At 40.3% G+C, this 27,635-nt stretch overlaps 1 protein-coding gene across 8 annotated transcripts; it reads right to left on the bottom strand.

Moving 5' to 3' along the window:
- Positions 1-27,429, bottom strand: EPDR1 (ependymin related 1). Of its 8 annotated transcripts, none has more exons than XM_085538113.1 (5): positions 27,169-27,295; positions 24,850-25,060; positions 12,890-13,024; positions 5,297-5,505; positions 1-2,316 (listed from the first exon to the last, which is right to left on the bottom strand). In XM_085538113.1, the coding sequence occupies exons 3-5, from the start codon at positions 12,970-12,972 to the stop codon at positions 2,126-2,128; spliced, it is 483 nt and encodes a 160-aa protein (XP_085394239.1). In that variant the 5' UTR covers positions 12,973-13,024; positions 24,850-25,060; positions 27,169-27,295; the 3' UTR covers positions 1-2,125. The 8 variants fall into 8 exon arrangements, 3 of the variants coding, with proteins under 3 accessions (XP_085394239.1, XP_085394238.1, XP_015709699.2); XR_014942905.1 differs by lacking the exon at positions 1-2,316 and adding an exon at positions 12,767-12,798 and having other exon boundaries at positions 5,367-5,505; positions 27,169-27,429; XR_014942903.1 differs by lacking the exon at positions 12,890-13,024 and having other exon boundaries at positions 27,169-27,429.
- Between the last annotated feature and the right edge of the window lie 206 nt (positions 27,430-27,635).

The following is a 27,635-nucleotide window of genomic DNA, read 5'->3' as shown; positions in this document are numbered from 1 at the left end:
TTCATGTTTGCAGGCCAGATTTATTGTATTTTCCAGACTCCAGCAAGAAACACATATTAAGAAATACATATTAATCACTGCCCTAATGAAAACAATATGCAGTTAGCATTTAGGTTGTCACATACAAAAGGTAAGTACAGACTAAATGCATCCTAAATTTAAGGAACCCCACACCTTTTTTCCTCAGTGAAATGGTCATATCTGAGGCAAAAACACAATGAATTATCTACATTTTAGTGTATATGCTTTTGTCAGACATAAGGCTAAGTAAAATTCCATTGTGACCACAACTGTGAAAAGAAAACAACCACTGAACCACTTGCCTGTGTACTAAAAGCTATGAGCGTATGAAGCAATGCAAGCCTGGCCAGCATCTCTCTTCCAGATAGTGGAAGCCTTTGGTTTTGGTCATGATATGATAATATTGGCCAGTAAATTATGCATCCTATTTATGTAAGACTTCCTATCACTGTCAAATTTGATCATTTCTCTTCACTAAAAGGTACCCTAGAAAAGCAAACTGTCTGTGGTTGGGGAAGAGTCCAACAGACGCTATGGAAGCGACAGAACCTGACAGCTTTGCCAAAACCACACCAAACCTCCCAGTATCGCTGTTTTCAGCCAGACGAATAAACTACTACCTGATAACATGTAACATGACAGGACCTGGCTTTAAATATATTTGCAAATAATAAATAAAATGTCGAGGAATAAGCTAACTATTTTCATTTGGTAAAAGCTCAAAACCCTTTCACCATTCCGCAGCTTTGACGGCCTGATGATACATGCAGATTTGGTTTATCTTTTTTTTTTTTTTTAAAGTAAAATATTTGCATTTCTTGCACTTTTCTAGTTATTTATTTCCCTTACCAAAACTTTTTCTCTGCCCACCAGAAAAAGATGTCAAGATGGCAAGGTTTGAAACGCTAACTAAACAACAAAGATGGCAGGCATCAATGGAGTAAGTGCAAAAGAAAGCAAGATTGTCACTTTTGCTTATATCTCAGTGCCTTCCAACCTGACCACATATGAGGCACCTAAAACCTCCCTCTCCCTCTTCCTTCCTCCCATCTTCCCATACCTGTCATGCAACTTGGTCTTTCACAATACCTGGATTGCCAGGCACTATCTGAATCCTGATTTAGCCTACTTATATATCAAGAACAGGTTTTTATTCCACATCTACCTGGAAGTATAGTGGTGTTTCCATACTTTTTGAGGAAAGACTCCTGAAGATAGTTACAAAACATTAAAGCCTCTTAGAGTGCAGTACCTCTTCATCTCTTTGCATAGGATAAAACTAGTATTGCCTTGAAAGTGCTAAAGTAAAATATGACCAAAAAAAGAAACCCAAAACAAACAAACAAAAAAGGTCTCATTGCCCTATTAGAATATTTCACTCAAAGTATAGCAAATGCAAGAAAACTCTGGCTTACTTTTTAGAGGTGTCCCTCTCTCCCCTTACTTTCATGCCCTTTTCCCAAGAAACGGAGAAGATTTTGCATGTTGGTGAGCACTACATGAATAGAACTACTCCTGTTTCTTTGCAGAAAGGAACACAAGTCAGCTCAAACATTAGACTGCTGCCTTTCTGAAGGGCAGTAAGAAAAAAGCAAAAGCAAAGCAAAACAAAACAAAGTGAATGAATTTCCATGCTTTTAATGCACATTGTCTTACATATTTTTTGGTCAGGGATGATGAGGTCTTGCTCAGGACATTTCCACTCAAGTCTCCAGAAGTAACAACAACAAAATCTAGCTTTTCCTACATTATATTACCATTATTGCCGTCTGCTTATGCTTTGTCTTCTTGAAAAAATAAATAACAAAACCTTTGCAAAAGGAAAATCAGCCACAGCTTAAATAAATAATATCTATAAATATTATCTTAGTGGTAACTATATAGTACTTCAACTGCATCACTGAACAGATTAATGCGATGAAAGAGATCTTTTGTGTTGCATACTTTACTCAGTTAAATGTTTATGTTCTCTTTCAAGAGAAAACTTACAATTCCCAAAAGAGTAACAATAAGCTTGAAAAATCAGGTTAGACGTCAGCAGTTGACTATTAATAACTATTCTCCTGGCTAATATTTGTTTGCCCGGGGCAGCCAGTGTCCATAATCAGCATTCATCTTTCATCCTCCTTGGCTGGGCTGTCTGGCAGGTGCTGGGTGGGGTGAACACCGAGGGGTCGGCAATACCAAGCTTTAGATCAAAAAAGCGAGTGGAGGTTGTCACGCTGTAGTTCTTCATATACGTTTCCTGCACTGGGTAACAGTCCTTGACTGTGTAAACGCCAACCCAAGATTCCACTGAAAGAAAGCAGAAATTTGACTAATTTATATGTCAAGCATGAAGGAATGTGTTACACTTACAGCACAGCAGCCACCCCTCAGGCAAAACCTATAGGCTGGGACTACCTGTACTTATTCATGGGGCCCTATCTTTCTGATAGCCTTAATGAAGAATTTACACCAAGAAGAGCCACAAATTGGTACTGATTTAGAAACCATGGTGATCTTAATCCTGAACATTTCAGTGTCTAGCACATTTTGAACTGTGATACAATCTTGGCATTGGTATGTTGCCTCTCAAGTGTACCTCTTCTGAAAGAATGTCACTACTACTTAGTTCCAAATTTAGTTTGTTTTGCAGAAATCTGTTTTCTTCCCATCATTCATGCTACTGTCATGGCAGCACTTACTCTACTCACCAATGATAGCCCTGTAATGCTCAGGGAGTTGTCTTCTCAGAAGGCGAATGCCTTCAACTTGGGTAGCGTAGGGAAATATCACCTTACACTCTGGACTTAACAAGTTGAAAGGGGTGATTACTGAAAACTTGTCCATTTCACGTTGTTGGACCTCAACACAGTCTTAGGCAGTAGTTCCCACAACTGTATGAAGTATCCCTTTGTGTCCCTTCCCGTGCATATTTCTGCACTGACCTACACAACTAATTGCTTGTCTTCTGCTGTGATGGGGACTTTACACCAGAACTGACATCCCTAATGTCCTGTCTTCACAGCCTATAGTTATCTAAAATGTTAACCGCCATTCTTATACTGATGACACTCACATCTTTGATTTAAATAAATATCACTTTGCTTCATTTTTTTTGCATCTTACTGTCTCAAGCACAGAATGTTTGTCTCCAAAGAGGAATATTCCAGATACAATTCCTCTTTCACCTCTCTCTTAACTTAGTCCATGTGTTTACCAATATCTCTTCATAAAATCACTATAGTGATCACTTTTATTTTTTGTAATTCCACTTAAACATTTCTACTGGATCACTCATTACTTCTAGACTATATTTAATGCTGATCTCTTCCATGTATGTGATGCAGCAAGCCTGTCATTTTTCCTTAACTTCAGTTTAATTCCATGACATGCTTATCTCAAGAGTCATTCTGTCACTCTCTTCTACCCCCGTCCCCTGTTATCACCTCTACTTCTACTCAGACATTAGTACAATCAAAGCAGTTTCCGTCGAACACCATGCACTTTTAAAAGCCTCAACTTTAAATTTATTTTATTAATGCACCCCTTCTGTGATCTCTCTTTAATCCTTCCATCATACACCACTCGATCCAATTACTTCACGTGCTTCAGATCTCTTCATAGCAGAAAGCCATGAGGTTACAACGTGCCTCCTCTGAATACCATCTGTATAAAATCTTTTCCAGTCTCAAGGAGGTTTATTTTCTCTCACTCGGCAGCAATCAAACACTTATTTTCTGTTCCTCCAGTATTGTTTCATATGCTGTACCACAACATCATTATTGGAAACAGAAAAGCACCGAGACGAAATGCACGTACAGTAACTAAAAAAAAGGGTGGCAAACCAAGCAGTATTTGAACACACCTCTCCAGGACATTGTAATATACAAAGAATGTCTTAATTTGAGTGAGTTTGCTTTTTAGTATCCAGAAATGGAAGATTCTTTTCCTCAGCAAGGAATTTTGAATGAGAAAATAAAGCAACATATAATGCTACCAAGGTATTCTGCATCACCACTGAAACCTTCACAATTTTAACAGCATTCTACTTTCTGGAATCCATCCAGTATTATCTGAAAGGTGGGCGAGTAGACAAACTTAAGACATTATTTCTTCAGAATGATCATACAGCAAAGCACTGGAAATTTGAAATACTACAGGATAAAAATCACACATCATTAACTGAAGGTATCAGGATATTAAGTTCCATAAAAGCTCACAAAATACTGAATCTGAAAAACAAAATTCTTGGAGTGAGTGATAACTTGTCACTTGTAGAATACCAGAAGATACATCGACACAGTTACAGAGGTCTAATGATTGTACCCTTCATTTTATTTCTACTTTTATTCAAAAAATATATATTTTCCTCTGGCTCAATGCTCAGATTCCTCATCAGCCCATATATTTTGGTGGCTATAACCTAAGGTATTGCAGTAGGTGAATAATGCCATAAATTTCATGGGGTTTTAAAATTATTTTTATAGTTGTCTGGGTCATCGCTAAACCACAGACAAAATTGAAACCAGTGTGCTAATAAACTGCTTTGTATTGAAAACTAACATACTGTACCTTGGAAAATTCTGCTTTCTTTATGATGCAGGTGTTTAATTGCCAAATGCAGAACTAAGCCTTGGGAGCAGACATTTCTTAATAGTGTTGTGCGTAACAAAACTTAGGTGTGTACTAACGATATCCACTGCTGCACAGCCATGTGTTCTATGACATTTGATACTAGTGTGTAGATACACATTGACAACTGCTTTGTTTCTACTATATCTTTAAGTGAAGACATGCTAGTTTGCGTTCCCAATTATGAAGTCTGCTCCAAAAGTGCAACTACGCTGAAAAACAATTGTTTTGTATCTGAGAGTTTGCTTTATCAAACAGTATTGTGCTCTTTGTATCTGTTGTAGTTGTCATGGAAATAAATAGGAGGCACTACTTTCCGAGTGACCTACATATACTACTGTTATTCTATAGATCAATTTTGCATTCAGGCTGCTGGATTCAGGCCTAAAATGATGCTGTTCTATGCCAAAATCTGAATGATACAGAATAAAATACAAATAAATCCCTCAGGCATATTTGATTCTGCAGAGATACAAAATATTTTCTTAATAAAATGCACTGATAATAAAACAATATGCTGTACAGGGGAGATATTTATTGTGTCTTCCTGCAAACTTTATGGAAACATGGAAGGCTGAGGTGAAACATGAACAATTTTATTTTCCCCCAGGTAACAGATGATCATTATTATGAAGATTAAACAAAAGCATGCACGTACATTTCCTGGCTGGTTTTCTGTCAGACCATTCCTGTACCATAATTTGATCCCCAGGTCCCCCGATGTAGTACTGATCTTCGAATGTTGAATTGGCAGGGATATCATATGGATCCCATGGCTCAGTCAGAGCAATCTTCGAGCAGAGCTTTGTAACTTGCTCAATCTGAAACATCACTGCATCTTTATAGAGCAGTATATACTCAAAGAATCTGAAACAAACAAAAACAACAATTAATGTTGATATCCTTCCGTACTAAACAAGGAGCACCGTCAATTAACTAAACTCGCCCTTGATTTCTCAGTCCAAGACCATTTTCACTTGCTTTTAACTCTGCCAAACTTTGAGAAAGACTAACCAGTTCGGCTGAAACTTCCCATGCTGAAAGTTTGTCTCGGCCGACTCTTTCCAAAATAAATAAATCAGGCTGAACTGGCTCAGCCATTTCTGAGAACAACAGAACAACTTTTCTGAGAACAACCAAGAGAAAAAAACATGTTGTTATTACTAGTTTTTGCTTTGTTTTTTAATAACTTTCATTAAAACGCTTCTAGTGCCTCCATGTTTTGGAGGAAAAACTGGAGGGTTGGCAGGAGAGAAGTTTTCATAAAAAGTTGCCCATACTTGGCAAAGTTAAAAACCTCCTGAAAAACCTGTTTGCAGAGACTGAATAGATTCAGCTCCCCATGAATGTAGCAGAGTCTTTCTTTGAGCTGATTAGACGTGGTAATTGCCACTCTCCAAGATGCTCCTCCATGGAAATCCATGTAGTTTAGTGAGACATGCTGATGAAGCATGAATAGATGGTCCCAAATGCAGGTCTGAGGAGCTCTTCCTCCTCCTGGCAAAATTTAACTCTGAGATTTATCAGATCCAAGGAAATAGTGACAGCAGAAAGGAGGGAAAAAAAAGAGGTAGACATACGAGAAGGTGTAGAGATCAGTGAGCTGGAGAGGCCAGAAGGTGAGGTCAACAAAATGGGTAGTTAATAAGGATTTAAAATTGATCTTCTGTATTTAGAGTAAGAGCTGACAAAGCTCCACTCTCAGGGTAGGTAACAAACCTCTTCATGGACATTTTCATGAAGCCCATACTTACAGAAGTTGCTTCCACCACAGATGGTGGACTTTACCTATGAAAAGAAGGTCATGGTCATCTGACAGAGTTGAAATTATTGCAAATATCAGCTGATTTTGAATATACAACCAAAAATTCCAGGGGCCTAACTTCTCTGATGTGCTTAGCATTATCAATCACATGACATGTTGTTCAAAGCGCAATTTAGAGCATCCTCATGAGAGCTCTGCACCTTTGGCAAAGCAGAGTTGGAATCCAAACTCTAAACTCCCCAGAGTTTAGAGAACTGTGAATTCATAAGTAGGATCATCCCATGAATTTCTCAGCTCAAGTATTTGGCTACAGTGTGCAGTCACTTGGTTACACTAGGGAAAAGAGGGGGACAGGATTAACTGCCTCATACAGCTTCACCTTGTTCATTGTAATAGTGTCTTCTTCCACTTGTGATTCCTTGTCCCCGTCTTTTCAGAGGGATTTGAAGTTTACATAACACAGAGCTGACATCAAAATAATTAAAATGTTAATGGTACTATTCAACCATATTAGATAGGAGTCACTTCATCCACTCCTGACACAAAAATCACTTGAAGGCTGCATTATGGGAAGTATATAACAGAATCATTGAATGGTTTAGTTTGGAAAGGACCTGTAAGATCATCTGGTTCCAACCTCCCTGCTGTAAGCAGAGACATCTCCCTGCATTTCTTCCAAATACCCAGTCTAAATCTACCGTCTTCCAATTTAAAACCATCATCTCCCCTTGTCATGTCACTACATGCCCTTATAAAACATCCCAGGGGTGGTGCTCCAGCCCTCTGATCATCTTCAGCAATGCTGAAAAAGCATCTTAGCAACATTCTGAAGCATCATTTCTTGTGATTCTTTTAGATCACTTAAGCAGCTGTGTGTGGAAACACAGGCAAACTAAATAGCGTTAGCCAAACTGAGCAGCAATGAAGAAAATAAGTGAACAAAGTTGGCATGAGGTAAGCTAGGGTATATCACTCACACCCAATGCTGCACATGAAAAGTAGCTTATTCAGCTTTCTGTGAGGAAGTAAGTCACCAGGCACGTTAACAAGATTCACACAGAGGATGACTGCATATTAGCTTCCCTGTGGTAAACCATTCTCCTGTTTAAATCTTAATAAAATATTCCTGTTTCTGTGATAACTACGACCGAAAGCTTGTATTAGCCCAAGCTCATCTGCCATTATCTTAGTCAAAGCTGCAGAACTGTGATGATCTATTGATGAATCACTTAGTTCCTCATATAAATCCAAGCCTGTTTTCAAATAACCACATCAGTAACTTTTGCCTCATACCCAGACCAGAGAATACAGTCACAAGAAAACCAACATACACTTACTGTTGTTTGTAACCAGCCTCTAATGTCTCAACCACTGTTCAGCTGACTGCCCAGCCACTTTAGGAAAGCAGAATAAGGCAGATGAGACTAACAATACCTGAGATATCTGAGTGATAATACAGTTATTTTGTGAAATAACAAAAACTATACACTAATTAAGTCATATAAACTATTGGGAATAAAGTGTATACGCTTTCATTTCTTTTTTCCTTTAAAACCTTGATTAATACTTATTTCCCACAGCAATTTTATTTTGCATTATTAACAATACTTTTTTTCATGATTTCTGTTTCACCGTTGTTTCTTTCATAAATATTTCATGGAAGAAGTATCTTCTGTTCTATAAATTAAAACCCAAGAGTTGACATCCTTGCACAAGGGACACATGCCACGATCTTTACTCAAATGAAACAGTAGTTCAAACCTCAGTCAAGCAAACGCATGCATTTAATTTCTAGCACGTAAATAGTCACTGTGACTTCAGTAAGGTGATCTAAATAACTGCAGAAGGTCACGATCCAGAGAAGTCAGCTTCCTTGACTCTGCCTTCTATATGCGGATGGCAATGTGTGCATTACAAAACAGTCACAATGAAAACAAGAATCTGAAAAATGCAAACAAATGGAGCTCATCACTAAACATGTCTGTAGCATACATTCTGCAGAGCAACAGACTCCACCACCCACATTTTTGCTTCCTGGAGAGGCAGAGGGGAACAACTGTGGCACAAATACCAAAGACATGACTTGATGCACTACTGGCATGACCAGCAGCACACAGACAAGATGAGAACCAAAGAGTGTGGCTTTACTCATGTGAATAAGGATAAGCAGGTGAACTTATCAATACTGTCACTAATCAACTTTGATGTACCTCACATCTAAATTTTGAACAGAACTGCTCATATGTGTGTCCTGAAAGCGGCGAGCACAGAAACACAAGTTTGCCCGGGATCTAAGCTTAACCGCACAAGAAAGGTGAAGGGTTAAGCTGTTGTTTTATAAAGGGAACCATTCGCCAGCCAAAATTAATAGTAAAATGTGTGGATATAAAAATTACAATCTAGCATATTTTAAAACAAAATATTTAAAAATAATTTCCTCTTTTTTTTTTCTGTGACAGCCAAGTCCTAAATGTACTGCCTCTATTTGCTTTAGGTGCTTGAGGTTTGTTTCACTGGCTGCTTCAAGGGAAGCACAGAATCCTGAAAATAAGGCTTGGCAAAAAAACACAGAGGAGGAAATTATTTTTAATTAGTTGTGTGTTTTGTTTTATTTTCCTGAAGAAGTAACATATTTGTAGGCTGTGCCCACTCCTTATTTTATTTTTATAACAATTTCATTCCTTAAACTTTAATTTCAAGAAAGCCGTAACCCCCTCATATGGCACAGTCAGGCAGATTTGCAGAAGTTACTTGGATAAGTTACTGTATTTGTCCAACTGAGATTATTTCCTTTCTTTCCTGTCCTATTCTGTACTACTCTATCCTACGCCTCACACCCTTTGTACACTATGTGCCTAATGGGACTCTCTCGCTGTTCTTAATGTTCCCTTTGTCTGGGCCTGAAAATGGATACATTCCATGACATAAAGACATACATGTTTCTTGCTCCCATACACTACATGATTTCTTAACACCGGACCACATCTTATGCAAACAATCCCACTGACTGCTAAAAGTAGGTGGGATACACACTGTGCTCAGTATCCTGCTCTCCTTGGGAAGAGACCAACGAGTTTATCTAAATACCTGTATTCTGAGTGGATCACTGAACTGCACATTATGAACGCAATCCAAAACAATAAATTCACCTTACAGTGTTACTGAGAAAAAAGTCATGAGGCTCAAAACCACGCTACCTGCTTTGCTTTGTGTCCTGCCACAAAGGTGCCATGGCACCCTGGTGTCAGTGCTGAAGCACATCAGGTAGCGTTCACCACTCCCATGATTCACTTCTACACCTCCGTATGCAGCTCCCAGCTTTCTAGCTCCCTAGAAAGAAGCAGCAGCCTATTGGCCTTTATATGATCTAAGGGAACAGAAGCACTGGCAGCAGCAATGCCAAGGCCTATGGGATGCACTGAAACACTTCAGACAGGGTTATTTGCTAAAGAGAAACAAAATAGAGGTTTGCAGCTGAGATGGGGTGAAAGAAATTCCTTGTGCTTGAAATTTGGCTCTGTATCATTCTGCTATGTGCCTTTGGACAAGCAGCTTACAGTATGGAAGCCCTGAGATTCCGTTCTTGTTATTTGATTTTGGTTGCAGTAACACCAGACAGTCACTAATCAGAGACCAGGAACCTCTAGTGTTAGGCTCTGTATTAACAAAGAACAAAAACTCAGCTCCTGTCCCCCAAAACAATAGAACAATGGTTCTCATAAAACAGACTTTCCTTTCCTGCAAAGACATATGGGGTCTTATGTGTCCAGGATTTTAACCTGCTGACTCACTTCTCCCAGCTGCAGCTATTGTATCCCTAAAACTTCCACTCACATCGGTCAGAGTACTCAGTAATTATTATAAAGCAATTGAAAGAAATGAAAGCAAAATGTTATGTATTATTTGTATCAGAACTATTGTATTGCTCAGCAGGGAGCACCATTTGATATTTAAGATATCAAGTAGATTCTTCTGCAATTATTCCAAAGCTAACTTTGCCTTACTGTTTGAGATTAACCAAAAGCTTGGAACATCTGTCTGCCATTGTAGTATTATTTCATTCTTTGCCAGCTCTGTTTGTAAAAGGGCATTATTCAACACTGTGAAAGAAGTCAGAAACATTTCTAACTAGAAGAAATCCTACGAAAACCACTCCAAACAAATCCTTTGTTCTTCTGCGCACACACAGGTACCTCTGGAATTTTAGAGTTATCTGATACCCTTTTGATAACATAGCCCGTAAAATTATCATATCAGTGCCAGACTTGTTATTGAGGAAAGATGTACTAAGTGAATGGAGACCTCTGCTAGAAAGATAACTACAAAATCTCATCTCACCTTCTCAGATTAAGAACATTTCCGAGGGAGCAAAGCTACTATGCAGACATTCAGACAGTTGATAAACACTCTTCAGGTCAAGAACTTTAATCTGCTTTTGGAAAGCTCCAGATATCTCATTTCAAAACTGAGAAGCATTCGTTTCTCAGTGTATTTCTGGGAACTCCTTTCCTCTTTCCCACGAAGTTTCGGTAATTTCAGTCTTGTGTTTTTCTTTTGGTGTATCAGACCTCAAGAACAACAGTAATTTACCATATTTGATCTCACATGTTTGGCAGCGATGCTGGACTATGGTATATTGTACAAATATAGTATTGTGCAAATACATGTGACAGCAAACGTAATCTGATACTGTGAAGATGCAGTATTTTTTAGACTGACTTAAATCATTCACAGATTGTAAAGACCATTTTTTTTTTTATTGTCAAGATGACCAAGCCCTCTGTATCAGGTATCTAACTAGCATGGTATGTGAGGAACTCTGCCAGCATTACCAGTTTCTGAAGCAGAGAGAATCAGGCAGGTTAAATCCTATTAATGTTGAAGTTCATTTAGTGAGAAAGTTGTAAAAATAGGAAACAAAAGCTGGAAAGTCAGAGCTTCATTAACTAAAGGATTACATATTTCGTTGACTTTAATTACAAAATTCAGTAAAAATAATGCAATTCCTTATTCTTTTAATTGATTTGTTTTGTTTTGTTTTCTTTCCATAAATTAGATTAGTTAGTTGGCAAATAGTAAGGGAAATTAAGTTATTCAGCAAAAATGCTCTTTCCCCTGCTGCCTCTTTTTGGCTATTTGACATTCCGTAATAAACAACCTGATCCGTCAAGTGGCACCCTCGAGTACAACGCATTCCAACTTAAGTCAAAATCCAGGAAAACAATGAAGCATTGTTTTTAAGGGAGCTGTGTTTTTCAAGGGGCTAAAATATGCGCTGCCCTCAATAGAAAGCACTTCCAAATCTCCATAAGTAATGGTATATTCGTGAACTGGAGCCCCTCAGTAGACAACAGCATAGCTCAAAACTTTAGGATTGAAAGATGCAGTCAGAATACCATAATGCTTTCCAATGAATCAGTAGAATCATCTCCTAGGGAACACTGTATATCCTAGTAGAGCCATATAATATCAAATATGCTTGAGGTCAGAGATTATTTTCTTGTTCTGGGTTTGTAAAGAGGCTAGTGAGGTCTTGCTGCGCTGAACAGGTTAATGATAATAAAGTTTACTTGGAAGTCACAGCAGAGCTTAGAGAAGATCCAAAAAGAGTGATCAAGGCCAGGACTCTCATCTCAATATATATTAAAGACCTCAGAAAGCACAGAATGGCAAGGAGGGAAATGACAAAGGCACATTACTATTTGTTTATTCATTATGCTTTTCATTCTCTTTGCATTACATACAGAAGGGAAGTAAATAATTCAATTGAAGGAACAGATGCTAAAAACTGAGACCAAAATGTTCTTTTGAGCATGCAATTATATTAAGGCACTCCCTGAGCTTGGAAAAACACAAAATAAAAAAGTAAGCAGAAATTTAACATCTGGAGATAGCCAGAAAAACGATGTTTACAATAATTTAGAGTAATTCCCAAAAGAAAAAGGACACAGGAAAGACATACCTGTGTTCCTGTTTTTAATACTTCTTGTAACTGTGAGATTTATCTGGAGTTATCACACTTGCCTCTGAACCAGGCTCAGAGAAAGCATATTAATTTGGATTTTAGCTCTGCACCTATAGGATAGTATTTACTTCACACAGAAGAAAGATGTAACAGAATAAGGTCCATAATCACAAATAATAAACAATCTCCCCCTTGAAGACATTTAGTTTTGAATAAAAGAATAATGAAAAATAAACATATCTGCAGCTAAGAATGGTCATGGCACATTCATATGTACATGGATCTTAACTTCCACATACAAGCAGAAAAGGATCTTCAGATACTACGAGAAGGGAACACATGAAACCCAAGAGAGCTGTTTCTCTTCACATAGATTGTAAATTCCATCACCCACATACTTGGCCAGTTAGTTGCTCTTCAGTATGAACTCCTGTATAAAAATAATAAAGACGTTTGAAGAACAGATTGCCCTTTACAACAGATAGTGTGTAGGTCTCTCTTCTAATAGAGCAAACTCTTACTTCATGGTGGAACATTCTCTGGAAAAACTTGTGAGGATGTTCACTTGTACCAGATTACTTCCCCAAGATGTCATGATTTCCATCTTCCATCTGCAATGATTTCCTTAAAAGGGATGATTCAGGCCTTTCAGATATCTGTCCAATGTAAAAAAAAAAAAAAGTAAAAAATAAAAGCACTATATCTACTTTCAAGGGATTTTGGAAGTCAGGCCGGCTAGGATAATCAGACAACACAGTTTGAAAGTTAAGTACAGTTTAGCTTTCTAACATTTTTATCCAAAGATCTGAGTATAGTTTATTTTTAAATAAAATTTGTGGAAGATGGAGATTCACTTCACTGAAAATAAGTGCAACCTGAAGTTCTGGCACTGCACTTCATTCTCCCTCCCCACCTCCAACGTAAAAATAACTTCATTGTGTTTCATCCATAATTCTTTCTGAGGGCCTTTTTCCTTCAACAGCTATAAGTGAAAGCTAATACTGTTTGCTGAGCACATAAATTAGTGACTGGATCCAAACACAAAGAGTTACGTGCATGAAAAGTCCATGTGAAGTTAACTGAAAGTGTGGAAAATAAAAGAATTATGGAAAAGAATGTCTGAATGAGAGAAAACACAGAATTACAGACAAATATTAATAGCTATAAAGCAAATAACACTTCGAACACATATCTGATGACCCGTGGTACAACAAATGGTGATGATTTAGAAAGGTTAGTTTACAGTTCTGTGTCAATTAGAAGTACCTTCACTTCAGACAGAGAAGGACAACGTGGCTTAACAGGAACAGATTTAAGGCTGAGGAATGACACACGTAAGCAGGAAGACTGAGCAGAGTACAGCCCTGACTATAGGGAACATATCGTGATTAGGAGGTTAAAAGCAGAGGATTGAAACCCCCATGTACTTGTTGAGTAGCGTCTTAGATTTACCCATTCTTCTGTCCACATCTCCCTAAGCACATAAATATAATGAAGAAAGTTCTAATTCACAAATCACTTCATTATGGGATAAGAAAACAGCTAAAAGCTTTCAGCATCATTACTGAGAAGCCATTTAAAATGGAAATACCTCCCTCCTCCAAAACAGATCCATCCCATGCCTGGTTTTGGTTATTACTGTTTTTGTTGTTTTGTTTTTTTTTATGAAAACTGCACTTCACCAATGACACAGTTAGAAAGAGCCTCAAGTACATTAAAAAAGATCAGATTATCCAGATCATCTTGATCTAATGGAATGTACATTAAAAATTTATAATCAGCATCACCATGTGCAAACTGTTAAAAAGGACAAGGACTACACAGATCCACAAAGATAAAAAGTGGAATAACTGCTTGGTCAGTAGCTTTGAACAAAAGCATCTGTGAGTCCTGTAGATGACGGACTAAAGATAAATCAGGATATAGACCTGTTGCCAAAAAGTAAATCGCATTCTTAGGCCTATTAGCAGCAGCATCAGATGCAAGACACAGGAGGACATTTATTAGCCCTGATGAGGTCAGAGTGGTAATGCTCCTTGTTTTGGATGCCATGTAAGGGAACAGACAAACAGAATGGATTTGGTCCAGGGAACAGCAGGAACAATGTGATGTTTAAAGAAGATGACCTGCGGAGAAACTAGGCATGTTTAGTCTACAAAATCAAGACCACAATATGCCATAGTAAGCTTGCTCAGTGCATAATAAGAAGTTAAGAGTTGAGATATTCTGTATGTGCAGGTGTTGCAAAGAACAGGTTTCTCTCTCTGTTGCAAATTTTATGAGGAGTGTTAAGAAAAGCAGGAGTCAGAGACATCCCAAATAAGGCTTTCCTTCTCCATTAACAAGGAACAGGTTTTATGGCAACTCAGAGACCTTCTCAGCCTTATGTGCAGGTGATCTTAGAATACTGATGGCTACTCCTTCTTCTGGTAACAGGCAAATTTCATCACTGAGTTCTGATATTGTCAGTTGTATGACTGACTTGGATCCTCCACACTGCTACCTATCCAGAAATACTGAACAAACTTAAGTGAAAATTTGCTGAGTCTTCCCAAAAGCAGTGGTACTGATTGCCAGTCCTCTCTGCTGGGTCTCTGCAGAGGGTAGAGCTTCCATTCTTATTTAATGGGGAGCCTGGGGATTGGAAGGATAGTGACAGCTCAGATAGTCATAGAATCCCAGAATGGTTTGATTTGGAAAGGACCTTAATTTACTCGTAAGCAATATCCATGATGCACTGCAATAAAAAAATAGGGAACCAGCGGCCACAAAAGCATTCAGAGGTAGACACATGTAAGGGCCTGATTTGTTTTATACTATCAATCTTAAGCATCCTTAAACCAGTATCCTATGCAAATGGTATTTAGGGACAACAGAAGGGAAATGGGTTTATGTAAAAAAAAACCAACAAAAAAATACCCCAACAAAACAACATAATGAGCTACCTTTAAATGTAATGCTGTAAATGCTACAGCAATGAAACTGTTGTAGCACTGAAAATGACAACCTACCATTGCTCTCTACACAGACAGGGCTCAAGATGTTCTAAAATCACCTGGATTGCAAATATATAAATTTTTAATAGGTGAACATACATTTGAAAACCCTTCTCTTCAAACTGTTGAGTACTTGCTTGAGGGCACTTACCAGCATACTGATAGAGAATCTGCAGTTTATCTGTCAGTTCATCACAGAAACAACAGTTCCCGAAGACAAAGCAATCAGCTAAAGTAAGAGCAGCTAAGTATACATTCTTAAGAAAGCCTATAGCCATTTTAATTGTATTAAAAACCTACCATATTTATTTTTCATTCAAGGGGAGTACTAAGAACCAACAGCATAAAGGACAAGACCTGTAAATAATATCAGTATAAATATACAGAGCTGGCACAGCTGAAAGTTTTCCATGACTCAGGGAAAGGTCACTAGACATATTGAACATGTTTAGACTACTCATGCTGAGTAAAACATGACAGAAATAGGTTTACCATTTAGCATCTGACACGAATACACACTAAAGTCTTTAGCAAACAGGTATGTCTGCCTCGTTTTGAGGTGTCTTCCCAACACATAGCCAAGCATCATACGTATGATATTATACTGGCAGGGAGCCACAGTTTTCTTTGAGCTACATAAAAACAAATTTCCTTTACCTCTACAGCTTTAATAAATACTGTTATAAAATAATTCCTGTTTTAAAAATACAGATAACTGTGTTCTCTATATGGTGTTAATATCGTTGATGGACTTGGGGAGGGACAGACCTTCTTCAGCAGCAACCAGAGAAGCAGAGGATAACGATACAGGTGGCTTTCTATGCCAACAAAGCCCAGTGCTGGTATTGTCTGCCCTCAGCCTTCCAAATTGCAGGTGTATCACAAGGCAGAATGAACATGGTGGCATCCAGTCTGCTAAGATCAGCTGCAATAAAGCTTAATCTATACATGAACAGCTCAGGCTAATAACAACTTAAGCAAAATTTTGGCTATGTATTTGATGCTTGTTCAGATATTACATGCACTTCTCAGCAAACATCCTACACATGCTGTTCTCCTGACATTTTCTAAAACGCAAAAGCTATCTATGGATTTTCACAGCCCAAAACTGCACTCAAATCTTTTGCAGGATAAATCATCAAGAGCAGACTGCTTATAAATGGGGCTGCAAATTGCCATCAGCAGATCATTCATTAGGCCAATGAGAAGAGAATACTGGAAATCTGAGGAATATTTCCATGGTAAAAGAAATAACCCAGAGGACACTGAACATACCGAACAATGTTTGTAGTTACTATTGCTACAGTACATAAGCATCTCAGTTACAGTATCTACCCCGCAGAGACATACGTGCTTTTTAAGTGTTTTTTTCCACTCTTTCAGAAGAACATTCAGTGAACTAAGTTGTGTTTCAGACACATGCTGGGATTCCAAACACCAATACATGATGAGATCCTCTCAGCTCTGGCACCAACACTTGGTGGTGCCTCAACTAGCAGTTTGTGCCTTCCTTCCACCGTATGCCACTTGGACCTTGCTTGACTATGGTAAACAGTGGGTACCCTGAACATGATGAATTACATCCAATACTGCCTCCATCTCTGTGAAAATGTTTTCTACCCCAGAAATGAGAGTACTTTACAGTAAGGATTTACAAACTTAAAATACCTTGTGTAAGAGGTATCTTTGTGAAAATCTCTACACTTAAAAGTTCTGTGACAAACCAAGATAGTGAGAAAATTCAAAGAAATCTACAGAGAATCATAATCCAGATGCTTATGCTTGGTTTTGGAGACAGGCAGCCCAAGAGAGTAAGTTAATAAGATAGCAAGTCTTCCCTCTTCTGCTACACTGAGGTACTTTGATGTTGCATCACTCTTCAAGAAAAAAGGGGAATAAATAAACTCAAGGCATGCCTCCTCTCTCCTGCCCTTGTCTCCTTTCACTGTCCCCTATGATTTTTTCCTCCATAACAAGTAGAGTAGCTATCATACCTCCACACTTTATCAAGCACCTTACCCAGTCTTCACTCTTTCCTGAGAAAGGCAAGGTAACAAACTGGCCTCACTTTGCAGATTCTTCTGTGTTTATGTGTACAGGTATTTGACATGATAAGTAGAGTCTTCCTAGTCCCCAGATGCCACCACAGACAAGAATAAAGATATGAGATTCCTGTACAGAAGATGCAGGCCAAGAAATCTGGATCTAATAATGCAGTGATACATTAATTTGGGAACTAATTGTAGTAAGAATTCCTCATCCTGTATGGAACTCCATTTTCCAAATAATAAACATCCTCTGAGAATTACCATAACTGCATAGCATGGATAAACTTTCCAGTGCTGGCTGCCTAACAGTATGGTAGAATCATAAGTTTCCTGGCAAAAAAAAAAAAAAAAAGTATCTGAATATGATAAAACCACAGTTGCAAACAGTTATAGGAGATACTGAAAGAATAAAAAATGAGACCTTATTTTGCTGCACTCACTGCATCAACTCTGTGAACCACACAACTCTTTAGAGTCTTTAGCACTGCCAGGAACAAAACTGCTCTGAAAACTAGGGGAAAACCCAGGCATCCCCTCTCAGAAGCATTCACTTCTGAAACAACAAGGTATCCATGCAGACAGACCACTTAAAGAGAACAGGCTGCCCAGAGAAGCTGTGGATGCTACAGCCCTGGAGGTATTCAAGACTAGGTTGTATGGGGCACTGAGCAGCCTGGTGTAGGGGGAGACAGGGAATTGGAACTGGATGAAACTTTAAAGTTTCATAGCAAATTCATGTTTAGGAATACTTTTACCTGCTGAATCACCTGATTTTCAGATAAGTAGTAACATTTCCCTGAACTCCCAAAAAGAAATGACGGGAGGAGCACAAACTGCTTGCTAAGCATGACAGTATTAGATCTAACAGATATGGACAACATCAGAGACTGAAACCCTACTGTAAGGGTTTTTTCATTGTGATCTCACAACACTTCTGCTTTGTAACTGGTCCCAGTCCTGGAATAAGAACAGAGCAGGACGAAAGAAGAGATTCTTCTCCTTTATCCCACTGCTAAATAGTACCAGTACCAATTCTGCAGTATTGGTTTGAGGGAGCTTTCTTTTTTACCTCAGTAAGCCTCTGGATACATAATACATGTAGAAAATAAAATATCCAGTAAGCTTTGCAGCATTACCTTCCAGCTCAGAAGGACGATGAAATTTAATGAACTTAATGAATATTTTACATTAAAAGTCAATTTCAATTGCAACAAAGCTAGATGAAAACTGCTGCACTGTGTTAGAGCTTCTGAAGATCCAAAAGATGGCAGCAATCAAGGTGACTACCACTCTTCCATAGTTCCAAAAGCTTGGCTTTCTTATGTATCCTGTAGCCTTTAGGCTATTTGGGGACACAAGGGTTGGACCAAACATTTACGCAGTTCCACACGTATTTCTATTAAGTTCTGAAACTCATTTTTATTTAAAGACATATCTAGAGAGCTCCAGATTTAGACTGGTTTGGTATCTGAGTATACTAATAGTATCTAATAACCCAGATCTTCTTAATTGCTAGTCTCCCAGTTTTTTTTCTCACAAATAAGAAATTATTACTGAAAGATTATTAAATTCTGAATTGCTTTATATGCAAGTAAAGCATGTTAAACACATGTAGTGTGGCATCCTTGCACCTTAATGGTGACTTCTACATTACTTTTCCAGTACAGTAGTGCCAGAAAACCATGAAAGCAGCATGGAGTTATTGAGTTGGGAGTACCTCTGGGCTGGATTTGTCCCACAAAATACACTCTAGACCATGCTAGAATGTCAGGGTAAATTTAATTTCATAAGAAATGAAAGGGATAAAATAGGCTTTCGTGGAATGAACAGCTATGTAGATCCCGAAGCATGTGAAATCTTAATAGCCAATGATTGAAAAATTGTAATGACTACAGTGTGAGTACTGTACAAAAAGAAAGTGTCTGCCAAATTCATGTTCTGATGCCAGAAATTCAGAAAGTCATGAGAATCAGAAAACAAAACCTAAAACAGCAGAAATATGCCCATTGCTAAGCTACAGGAGCAAGTCTTACTGACCATATGAACACAGACAAAAAAATTCTCAAGAGCAAAAACAAGAATTGCAACTATTACCTTGCTCAGTTTTTGTGGCCAGAAAGCCAGATATGTGCACATAACCTTCAAAAATGATTAAATTGATTCTCAAATAAATGCTTGTCAAGGATCTACGTTTACAAAAAATGAAAACAAGTTCAGATGGAAACAAGGGATTCTTTCTTGGTACCACTTGTCACAAATCGTTTTTTTGGACAAGGACAGTTGTGCTGCTGTTGGAAACCCCTAATTTGCTCCTGCATATGAAAGTATAACTGGTACCAGATCTGGCAGGCAATACAGTGATGTACACAAGGATTGTCTCACATGTTGAGCCTTCTGTTCTTTCATGCATGGGAAAGAACCCCTGGCAGAAAACCCTGTGCTTGACCTGTGGCTCTCAGGTATCAGAAAGCAACCACACTACTGGGAAAACAGCCATAGGAGGACAAAGTTTCCTATGGAACCTAAACTCTCCTCTCAACATACATGCATCTCCCTCAGGACCTTAAAAATGCAGCAGTAAACAAAAACAACTGAAATAAACAGGTCAGCTTGGCAGTGGTGAGGAGAAGTTTCACTGCCCAGTGTTACACTCAGGTTATGCAATGTTGTGCAGGCACAATGCTCCTTATTCTACGGGAGCCAGAATGTTGCACAATGTGGCTCTGTTCCACAAAGACTTCACACCTCCCCAGCACGTCAGGTACTATACCACCCCTTAAATACACCCCGAAGAAAATAATTTCCCCTTCCAGTAAAGAAGAGCAACAGGTAAAAATACCTTAAGAGAGAACATGGCAAGCTGCAGGCATGGGATTCCTTGCAAATCAAGCTGAAGGTCATCTGAAGAAGGCTGTGGAATTGACCAGCATGAGGGTGAGAAGCTAGAGAGGAGATTCTCTCCTCTGATCCTTACATTCATTTGATGCAGAAGAACTTGGCTTGAGAAGAGAACTCTGTCCTTAATATAAAAGTAAAAAACCTAACAGGCCCCAAGTATTAATTACAGTTAGATCCCAGAGTTTCTACCCTGTTTTCTATCATGCTCATTACGAATAACAGCATAAACTGCTACCGTTCCTCTGACTTGTCTGTAAAAACACCCTCCAGATGAAAAACCTGCCTTATGCACTTAGAAAATGGACTGTTGATTTGTGATATTGACTGTTGATATGTGAAACATACCAGTTCTCCAGCTGGAGCCAAAGATTCTCAAAGGTTCTCATCACATGAACAAATCAATAGCAATGCTAAACAATCACAACTACAGCGCGAATATCAAGTTTGTTGGCACACAAATGGATTGCAAAGTGAAATGTGGGGAAGATTTAAAAACAAGAAAAGTAAAAAAAGAAAGCATTTTGTATTGTATTAAAACATCCTGCCTCCTCTCCTGAGCACTTCCTCTCCTCTAACTGGCAATCACCTACCAAAACTTATCCTTGGAAGCTCTGGCAGAGGCAAAGTGTGGACCAGATTCAGAGGCACAGATTTTATCACCATATCTTCCAAATCCACTCAGATGACACAAAACTGAAAGCTGTGCACCAGTTACACCATTGCTGTCATCAACTGGACTCAAGATTGAATGATGGTTTCATTGTTGGCAGTGGGGATCAACCTCAGGAATTGAGGCTGAGTTTGAATCGGAAACAGAGAGATTTCTATTTATCTCCCATCCCCCATACATTACAAATGCACATCTAATGTAAAGCTCTGGGATGTGATCCTTGTGCTAAAGGTGAAGCTCTCATTGACTTCACTAAGCTTGCAGCTCTGCATAACAAAAGTAAGCAAGAAGTCAGGAGATCTTTTGCCCACTAACCCAAACTCTTCAGCTTTTCAGTGTCTCTTAGATTGCAGCTGTTATAGTCAAAACCCTTCTCTTTTTTAAGGATATACATTTCCACTCTACATGGAAGATAAACTATCAAACCAAAATATTCAGTGTGTTGTAGGGTCCTACAGCTCTAAATTCACAGAAGCAGTAGTAGCTCCTACAACCTGCACCCGGGACCATGCACTGTCCACACCATACTGCAGCCAATTCCCTCACACAGTTTTTAACTTTTTGGTCCTTCTACATAAAGGAGACTGAGATCCTTAATTTGAGCAGATTACAATCAAAGAACTAATGTAGTAACTGGTGTTGCAACTAATGTCCTTTGGATGCTTTTATCCCTCTGATTTCTCCAAAGGCAATTTGCAGTTTTTTATCAGCTCACAACAGTGCAAGAACTTCCATAAATTCGAAGGTTATGATTTATCCTTCAAAGAAGATGCTTTTTCTTGGGAGAACAGGTGTGATGTTGCAAGTCATGCCATCTGATTACATCAGGCCTCAAACTGAATGGAGCTCAAAGTAATACAATGAATACAAAGATTTCTTTCACTGTGTTGGTTTAGCTGTGTGGTCATGCCATCAGTTGACTGTGTGCTGTCTGTGAGCAAATGATGAACCTGAATTTCTCTCTCTCTTCATTTGCACTCAACTCTACAAAAAAAAAAAAATCAAGTCCCTGAATCTAAATACAACAGGGATTTATCTTGTGAAAACTCTGCTCTCCTGCTTCAAGTTTCAGAAATACGTGTATATAATATCCTCAACCACATGTCCAATACAACAAAAGAAGCCAAAAGTTTTAATGTCCTGGACACTCCAAACACGCTTTATTTTGTGGAGTTCAAACAGACAAGAGTGATACGATACAAGGAAGGATGCACCCCCTCCTCTAACTTTAAAGAGTTCAGATGAATAATAAGGATGTAGGCAACATGTGCTAGTATCAACAGCAGTATTGTGCCAGGGGCTATCATTTAACAGTGGTTTTTAGAGAAATAAAACCTCATGATGAGAAACTGTTTTTTTTAAGAACATCCAGTCAACCGTATTTGTTACTGCTAGGTGGCAACAACCCCACTGAATGTTCGGCAGTGCACGGTTTCTAAACACACTGACCAGAATCCTGGCCAATTATCAGTTTGGGATCACAGGACATTGCCTAGATGCATTTTCTTTCCAGTTTTAAAGGGTTCTGGATCCTGGGTTTCAGTTTGTTTTTTGCAGCTGGTGTTGGTGGAGTGTTTTGGTAGTACAGAGGAGAAATAAGGGTTCTGAGAATACTACGCTGTGGGAATACAAGAAAAGCTGTTCAGAGCAGCAGCTGTGGAGCAAGATAAACAGCATGGGAACCAAGGACACCTCTGCAAGGAGAAGAAGAGTCTCACAGCTCTGATTGGTTATGTGCCTGCATGGACAGTTGAAAAGTGTTTTGTAGAATGCTTTGTTGACATGTAAGATGTTTGGGAAAGTTGTAAGGGCGGATGGGAAAGTTAGAAAATAACAACTTGTGAAGGTATATAAGGGATGTGGGAACTTGTAATAAACGATTTGGATCGTTCACATCTGAGTCCGTGCCGAGTCGCTGCACTACGCTACACCAAATGCACCAGCACAAGCAGTGGAATTGCTTTATTCAAACTCTTTCCCTTGTTTTTTCTTCTTACACAACTCTGGCAAAGATGTTACAGTCCAAGGAACTAATCAAAAGCATAAAACAGAAGACAGCAAAACCACTGCTAAGGCAACAACCCATCACTTCCTCTGATACAGTCTGCTCGTTTCTCAGCATTGCAGCTCAACATCTGAAGACGTTCAACCTTCACCTCCAAATGGTGCTTTCATCTCTTCCCACTCAGAACAACTGCAACAGTGAATAACAGGGCTGAGAACACTGGGAACTTGGAAAATGGTTTTTGCCTCTCATCAACAGAAGTAGCCACGCTGCTATTTGTACCCATCACCAGCAGTGGGCACCTGGAAGAATTTGGAATCCATGGGACAACAGGAAACTTAGGTTTGAGTATCTTCCCTTAGCACTTATCCTCAAAAGCAGCTTACATACACAGCAGCTTATGAAGTATTTCAGATCCCAAGAATGCACATTAGATATAGAGAAACTGCTGAAATCTCAGTTCTTTGTTCCACTGCAAATTAAGGGTCTCATAAGTCTGCACACTCCATATATGTAATCTTAAAAAATGGGGTTTGGGTTCCCAAGTCCCTTGGCCAATTTTGAAAGTTTTACCCATGACCATATTTCATTCCCCTAAACTTTAAGCTGCAGAAACCACTCCCAAAACCAAGTCTGGGAAACAAATCTGCAGTCGCTCAGCGTAGGTCAATACTTAGCCTGTTGAGTCACCATAATGACCACAGAACGGATGGATTATATGATTTTAATAGGTCAGACACCACTGTTTTTTCCTTTACAATCACATATCCTAAAGCAACTAAGGGTTAGTTTGAGATAAGTCAGACACACGTTCCTACATGCTGTTTACTTTGAAAAGTTACCACCTTTTCTCCAGAAAGATGCTCTTACATTTGCACCTGATCAGATGGTGCTTCTCTCCAGTCAAGGACAGGATTGGCACATGCATGCTAACAGCCTGCAGGAACAAAGGATGTATTTCTCCACATACAGCCCTGTCACACCCGTCTTGTACTTGTAGCTTCTGCAGCCAAGCAAGTCAGTGCTATTTAAACTGTGCTTGCCTTTTGCAACTACCTTAGAAACTAAAGATACCACCACGCAGCTCTGTTTTTAAACAAATACTTATACCTGTGGTCTGTGGTTAAAAGATATCCGCAGAAGAATTAATTGTCTTCCTTCAAGTGATTTGCTGATAACATGGAAAAATGTTCATCCCCTCTACATTTTTTATATGCCAAACTGTGCCTCCTCTGAAAATCACTCTGCAAAAAGCAGTATGGAAGCTAAGGGTGAAACACTCTGAATACAGCATGCAACAGCTCAATCTTCAAACAATACCGGTGTGTTTTTTGGCTCTGTCCCCACCTCATGCCTTCTCTTCATCCTAGCTGAGCACCAATCCTCGTGAGTGGCTTCAGTAGGGCCAAGATGTAAATGTCCTGCTCTGTTTCTCCAAGAAGATGAAGGATGATGCATGATGTGTCATGTTCTAGAAGAATGGGACTAGCCACAAGGCTGTGAGTGGGGTTTGAGGTTTAGACCTTGGTAGTGGCAGGACTTAATGCAGTGAGGGCACATTCAAATCTGAACCCACGGTGAGACCTCAGCTTACAACAAAGCAAACGCCTGACACCCAATAGCAAAGCTGTGCTGAGATCACCACCTGCTCTGTGAAGTGTTCAATGATCATGGTCTACAAAGGGCTGGACAGGAGCAAGGTGCAATTCACACACAGAGGGAAATAACTCTAAACAGGGGACAATAAAGAGTTAAAAATCACTGTATGTTCAACAGGTACCGTGATACAGCTCCACCTAAGGGCTTCAGGGAACCATTCCAAGGACACTCATGTCACATTAATGGAAAACTCCGTTGGCATTACCTCTTCAAAGTGGCAATTTCTACTCATTAAAAATCTCCTTCTGTTTTCTTATTTCCTAATATCAGTTGGCTGCTCAACAAAGTGCAAAAAGACTGTCCATGCCCTCCTTGCCCTCAAATTTCATCCTAAAGGCGGAAGATACAGTAGGACAAGGCACACTGGGGAAAGTGTAAGGTGAACAGTGAGATGCAGGGTGTAGTTTAGGCTGGATCTGTAAAAAAAGTTAAAAAGAAAGTTTAGTAATGATTCCTGTTGGAACAGGTTCTCCAAAAACCTCAGCCTCAGATCATAATTGGTAGTTAATTAAGCTCCAAGGAGCAACACACGCAGTCAATAGCACTACCCACAGGAACACCAATAAGCTGAAACAACCATACAATGGCCATTCAGGCCGCCTGAGACCAGATGAGAGAGGACACCCTCTATCTGCTCAGCAATGGGATGCTGGGTACTCAAGAGACAACTGGAGGGCAAAGAAGTGAAGTTAAGGAAGCACTGATAGGCTCTTCATCTTATGGTTGCATTTCAAGAGTTTAACCAGAACACAGGATTGAAGTAGGTATGAAAATGCCGCAAAGCAAATGACATGAATTTGAAACATACATCTACATGGAAAACTGAAGTTTTTAGGTTTTCTGGTGGTTAGGAGCCTGCAAACAACTTGACAGAGGCAGATCTTTGTTTGCCTGATCAACCCCGGTGACTCCAACAGAGCTGTGTGTGATTGTGGCCCGCATTTCTAAGATTCAGAAAACACTGCATAGATATTTGGTCTTTGGCCAGTCTTGATTATTGCATCTTGTAGGAGTAAATGTAGCTGTGAGCAGTCATACTGAAATTTCCCCGGGGACAAAGAAAGCACTATTTTTCTTGATGCTTTTGTAGTCACTGCCTCAGTGTAATTCTCCTTTTCTTGCCAACATCAAAGCAGAGTGGGAGAGAAGTTATTCATCCAAAGGCAAGATAAATCCTCCCATCTCTAGCTTCTGAAGGCTTTGACTTATGACTCACAGTGTCCGATGTGAACTGAAGCTGTGCTCTCAGCCCTAGATTCGACCCAACACACGCTAAAATCAATGGGAGCCTTTCCACTGACTGATGGAAGCAGGGTCACACCCTGAGCAGACGAGAGCCACGCTCCTAACAAAACCACCCTCTGCTTTTGGATGGCAGAAAGTGCAGCGGGTCTCAGAATGGTGGGGATGCCTGAGGTCAGGGATTGTCTGCAATGATAAACCAATGCAGGCAAAAATGAGTGGCCAGCACACCTGTCTGCACTGACCCTGTGCTAGCACTATCAGCCCAGACAAAACAGAGTCCAGAGCAAATATTTGTCAAAAACGTAATGACAGCGGATCTTGGCAGAGGCCAAAATCTGGCCCTGAGTGGAAAATGTAAAATAATTAGTCCATCTTCAAATGAAGTCTTCAAATAAAACAAACACAGGCCTAAAGAAATGAGCTCAGTGCAGCTCAGAAGCTAGAGAACACTTGCATCAGGCTTTGCAAAGAAGCTTTATGCTTGTTGAATGCGCAGATCAACCCAAGACTCCTGAAAGAAGGGGTGCAGAAGTATGGACAGAGTGCATTGTACATCAGCAGAAAAACACTGAATGTGTCATGTTGGTAAGGAATTGATTATAGGCAGGAAGAAGCCAGAAGCAAAACCGAACAGTGATCTTTTCAAGGTTGGATGATACAGCAATTTTGGGTTGCTTTGCACCTTGGCTTATTCCCAAGCTGATGCAGTTATCTGAATAACCTTGGGTGGGAGAGGCAGTGTGGCAGCCCCGTGGACTGGTACATGTCGGCGTGGTGACTGAGGGACCTGCACACAGGGACTGATTACAGTTTCCGTGGCTCCAGGCTGAGGAGACACAGGCCCTCCTGCAGGCTGCTCCTTCCTGCACTGATCTTCCACCCAACCAAGAAACCAAGGCTAACAACAGGGAGGTCCTGCGGGGCCTGGCAGCCTGTGCAGTGTGTGCGAGCACTGAGCACAGGTACCGACTGTATGATCAACCGTGTGCCACATTCGCGTTTGGAGGAATGGGGAACAGCAGGGAGAAGGTGACTCAAGCTCATTTCTCCTAGCTCTAACGGGAGATTATTTTTCACATCACACCGTGCATTTGGGGCTGGGGGCGCTCAGTACGGCTAAGAGTAGGACGCAGCACTGCGGGCTGCACGCACCCACACACACACGGAGCGCGGCCGCCTCCTGCCAGCCCCTTCCCTCCCTGCCCCCGTGACAAGCCGCCCCCCGCAGCCCCGCCTCCCTCGCCTCGGTGGGACCCCGGCCCCTTCCCCCGCCACCTACTTCTTGCAGGGGATGAGCGCCTTCCTCTCCTCCAAGATGCGGAGGCGCTGGTTGAGGCCGTCGTAAGAGACGGCGGCCCGCGTGTTGCGGCCCGTGCCGTGCTCGTAGCGCACGCTGCGCCCTTCCCACTGCCCCGGCGCCCGGCACGGCTCGGCCCCCGCCCCGCCGCGCAGCAGCAGCAGCCCGCCCAGCAGCAGCAGCGGCAGCGGCAGCACGCCCGCCGGCAGCGCCATGCTCCGAGCCGCACTGCGAACCGCCGACAGAACGGAGGGGGCGGCTGAGGGAAGGAGGGGCGGGGGCGGCCCGCCCCCAGCACAACCCGCATGGCTTGCGCCGGCAGCACGCTGCGTGCGCCGTGTGTGCCCTGCACCGCACAGACGCAAAATGTCGCCTCGGGCTCCTGCCGGTGGGCACCGTGTATCCCCTCACACACACACACACAACATGTCGCCCGGTGCCGCCAGCGG

This window comes from Coturnix japonica, chromosome 2, assembly GCF_054131305.1.
Source record: "Coturnix japonica strain WE chromosome 2, WE-NBRP24, whole genome shotgun sequence".
Classification (NCBI taxonomy): domain Eukaryota; kingdom Metazoa; phylum Chordata; class Aves; order Galliformes; family Phasianidae; genus Coturnix; species Coturnix japonica.
This window is presented reverse-complemented; position numbering and strand designations above follow the sequence as displayed.

Coding starts and splice junctions, on each gene's coding strand:
- EPDR1 (XM_015854213.3), bottom strand. CDS start 27,401: ATGGCGCTGCCGGCGGGCGTGCTGCCGCTGCCGCTGCTGCTGCTGGGC. Junction 5,506..27,168: donor GCGCTCATCCCCTGCAAGAA/GTAGGTGGCGGG, acceptor TGTTTGTTTCAG/ATTCTTTGAGTATATACTGC. Junction 2,317..5,296: donor CAGAAAACCAGCCAGGAAAT/GTACGTGCATGC, acceptor GCTTTCTTTCAG/TGGAATCTTGGGTTGGCGTT.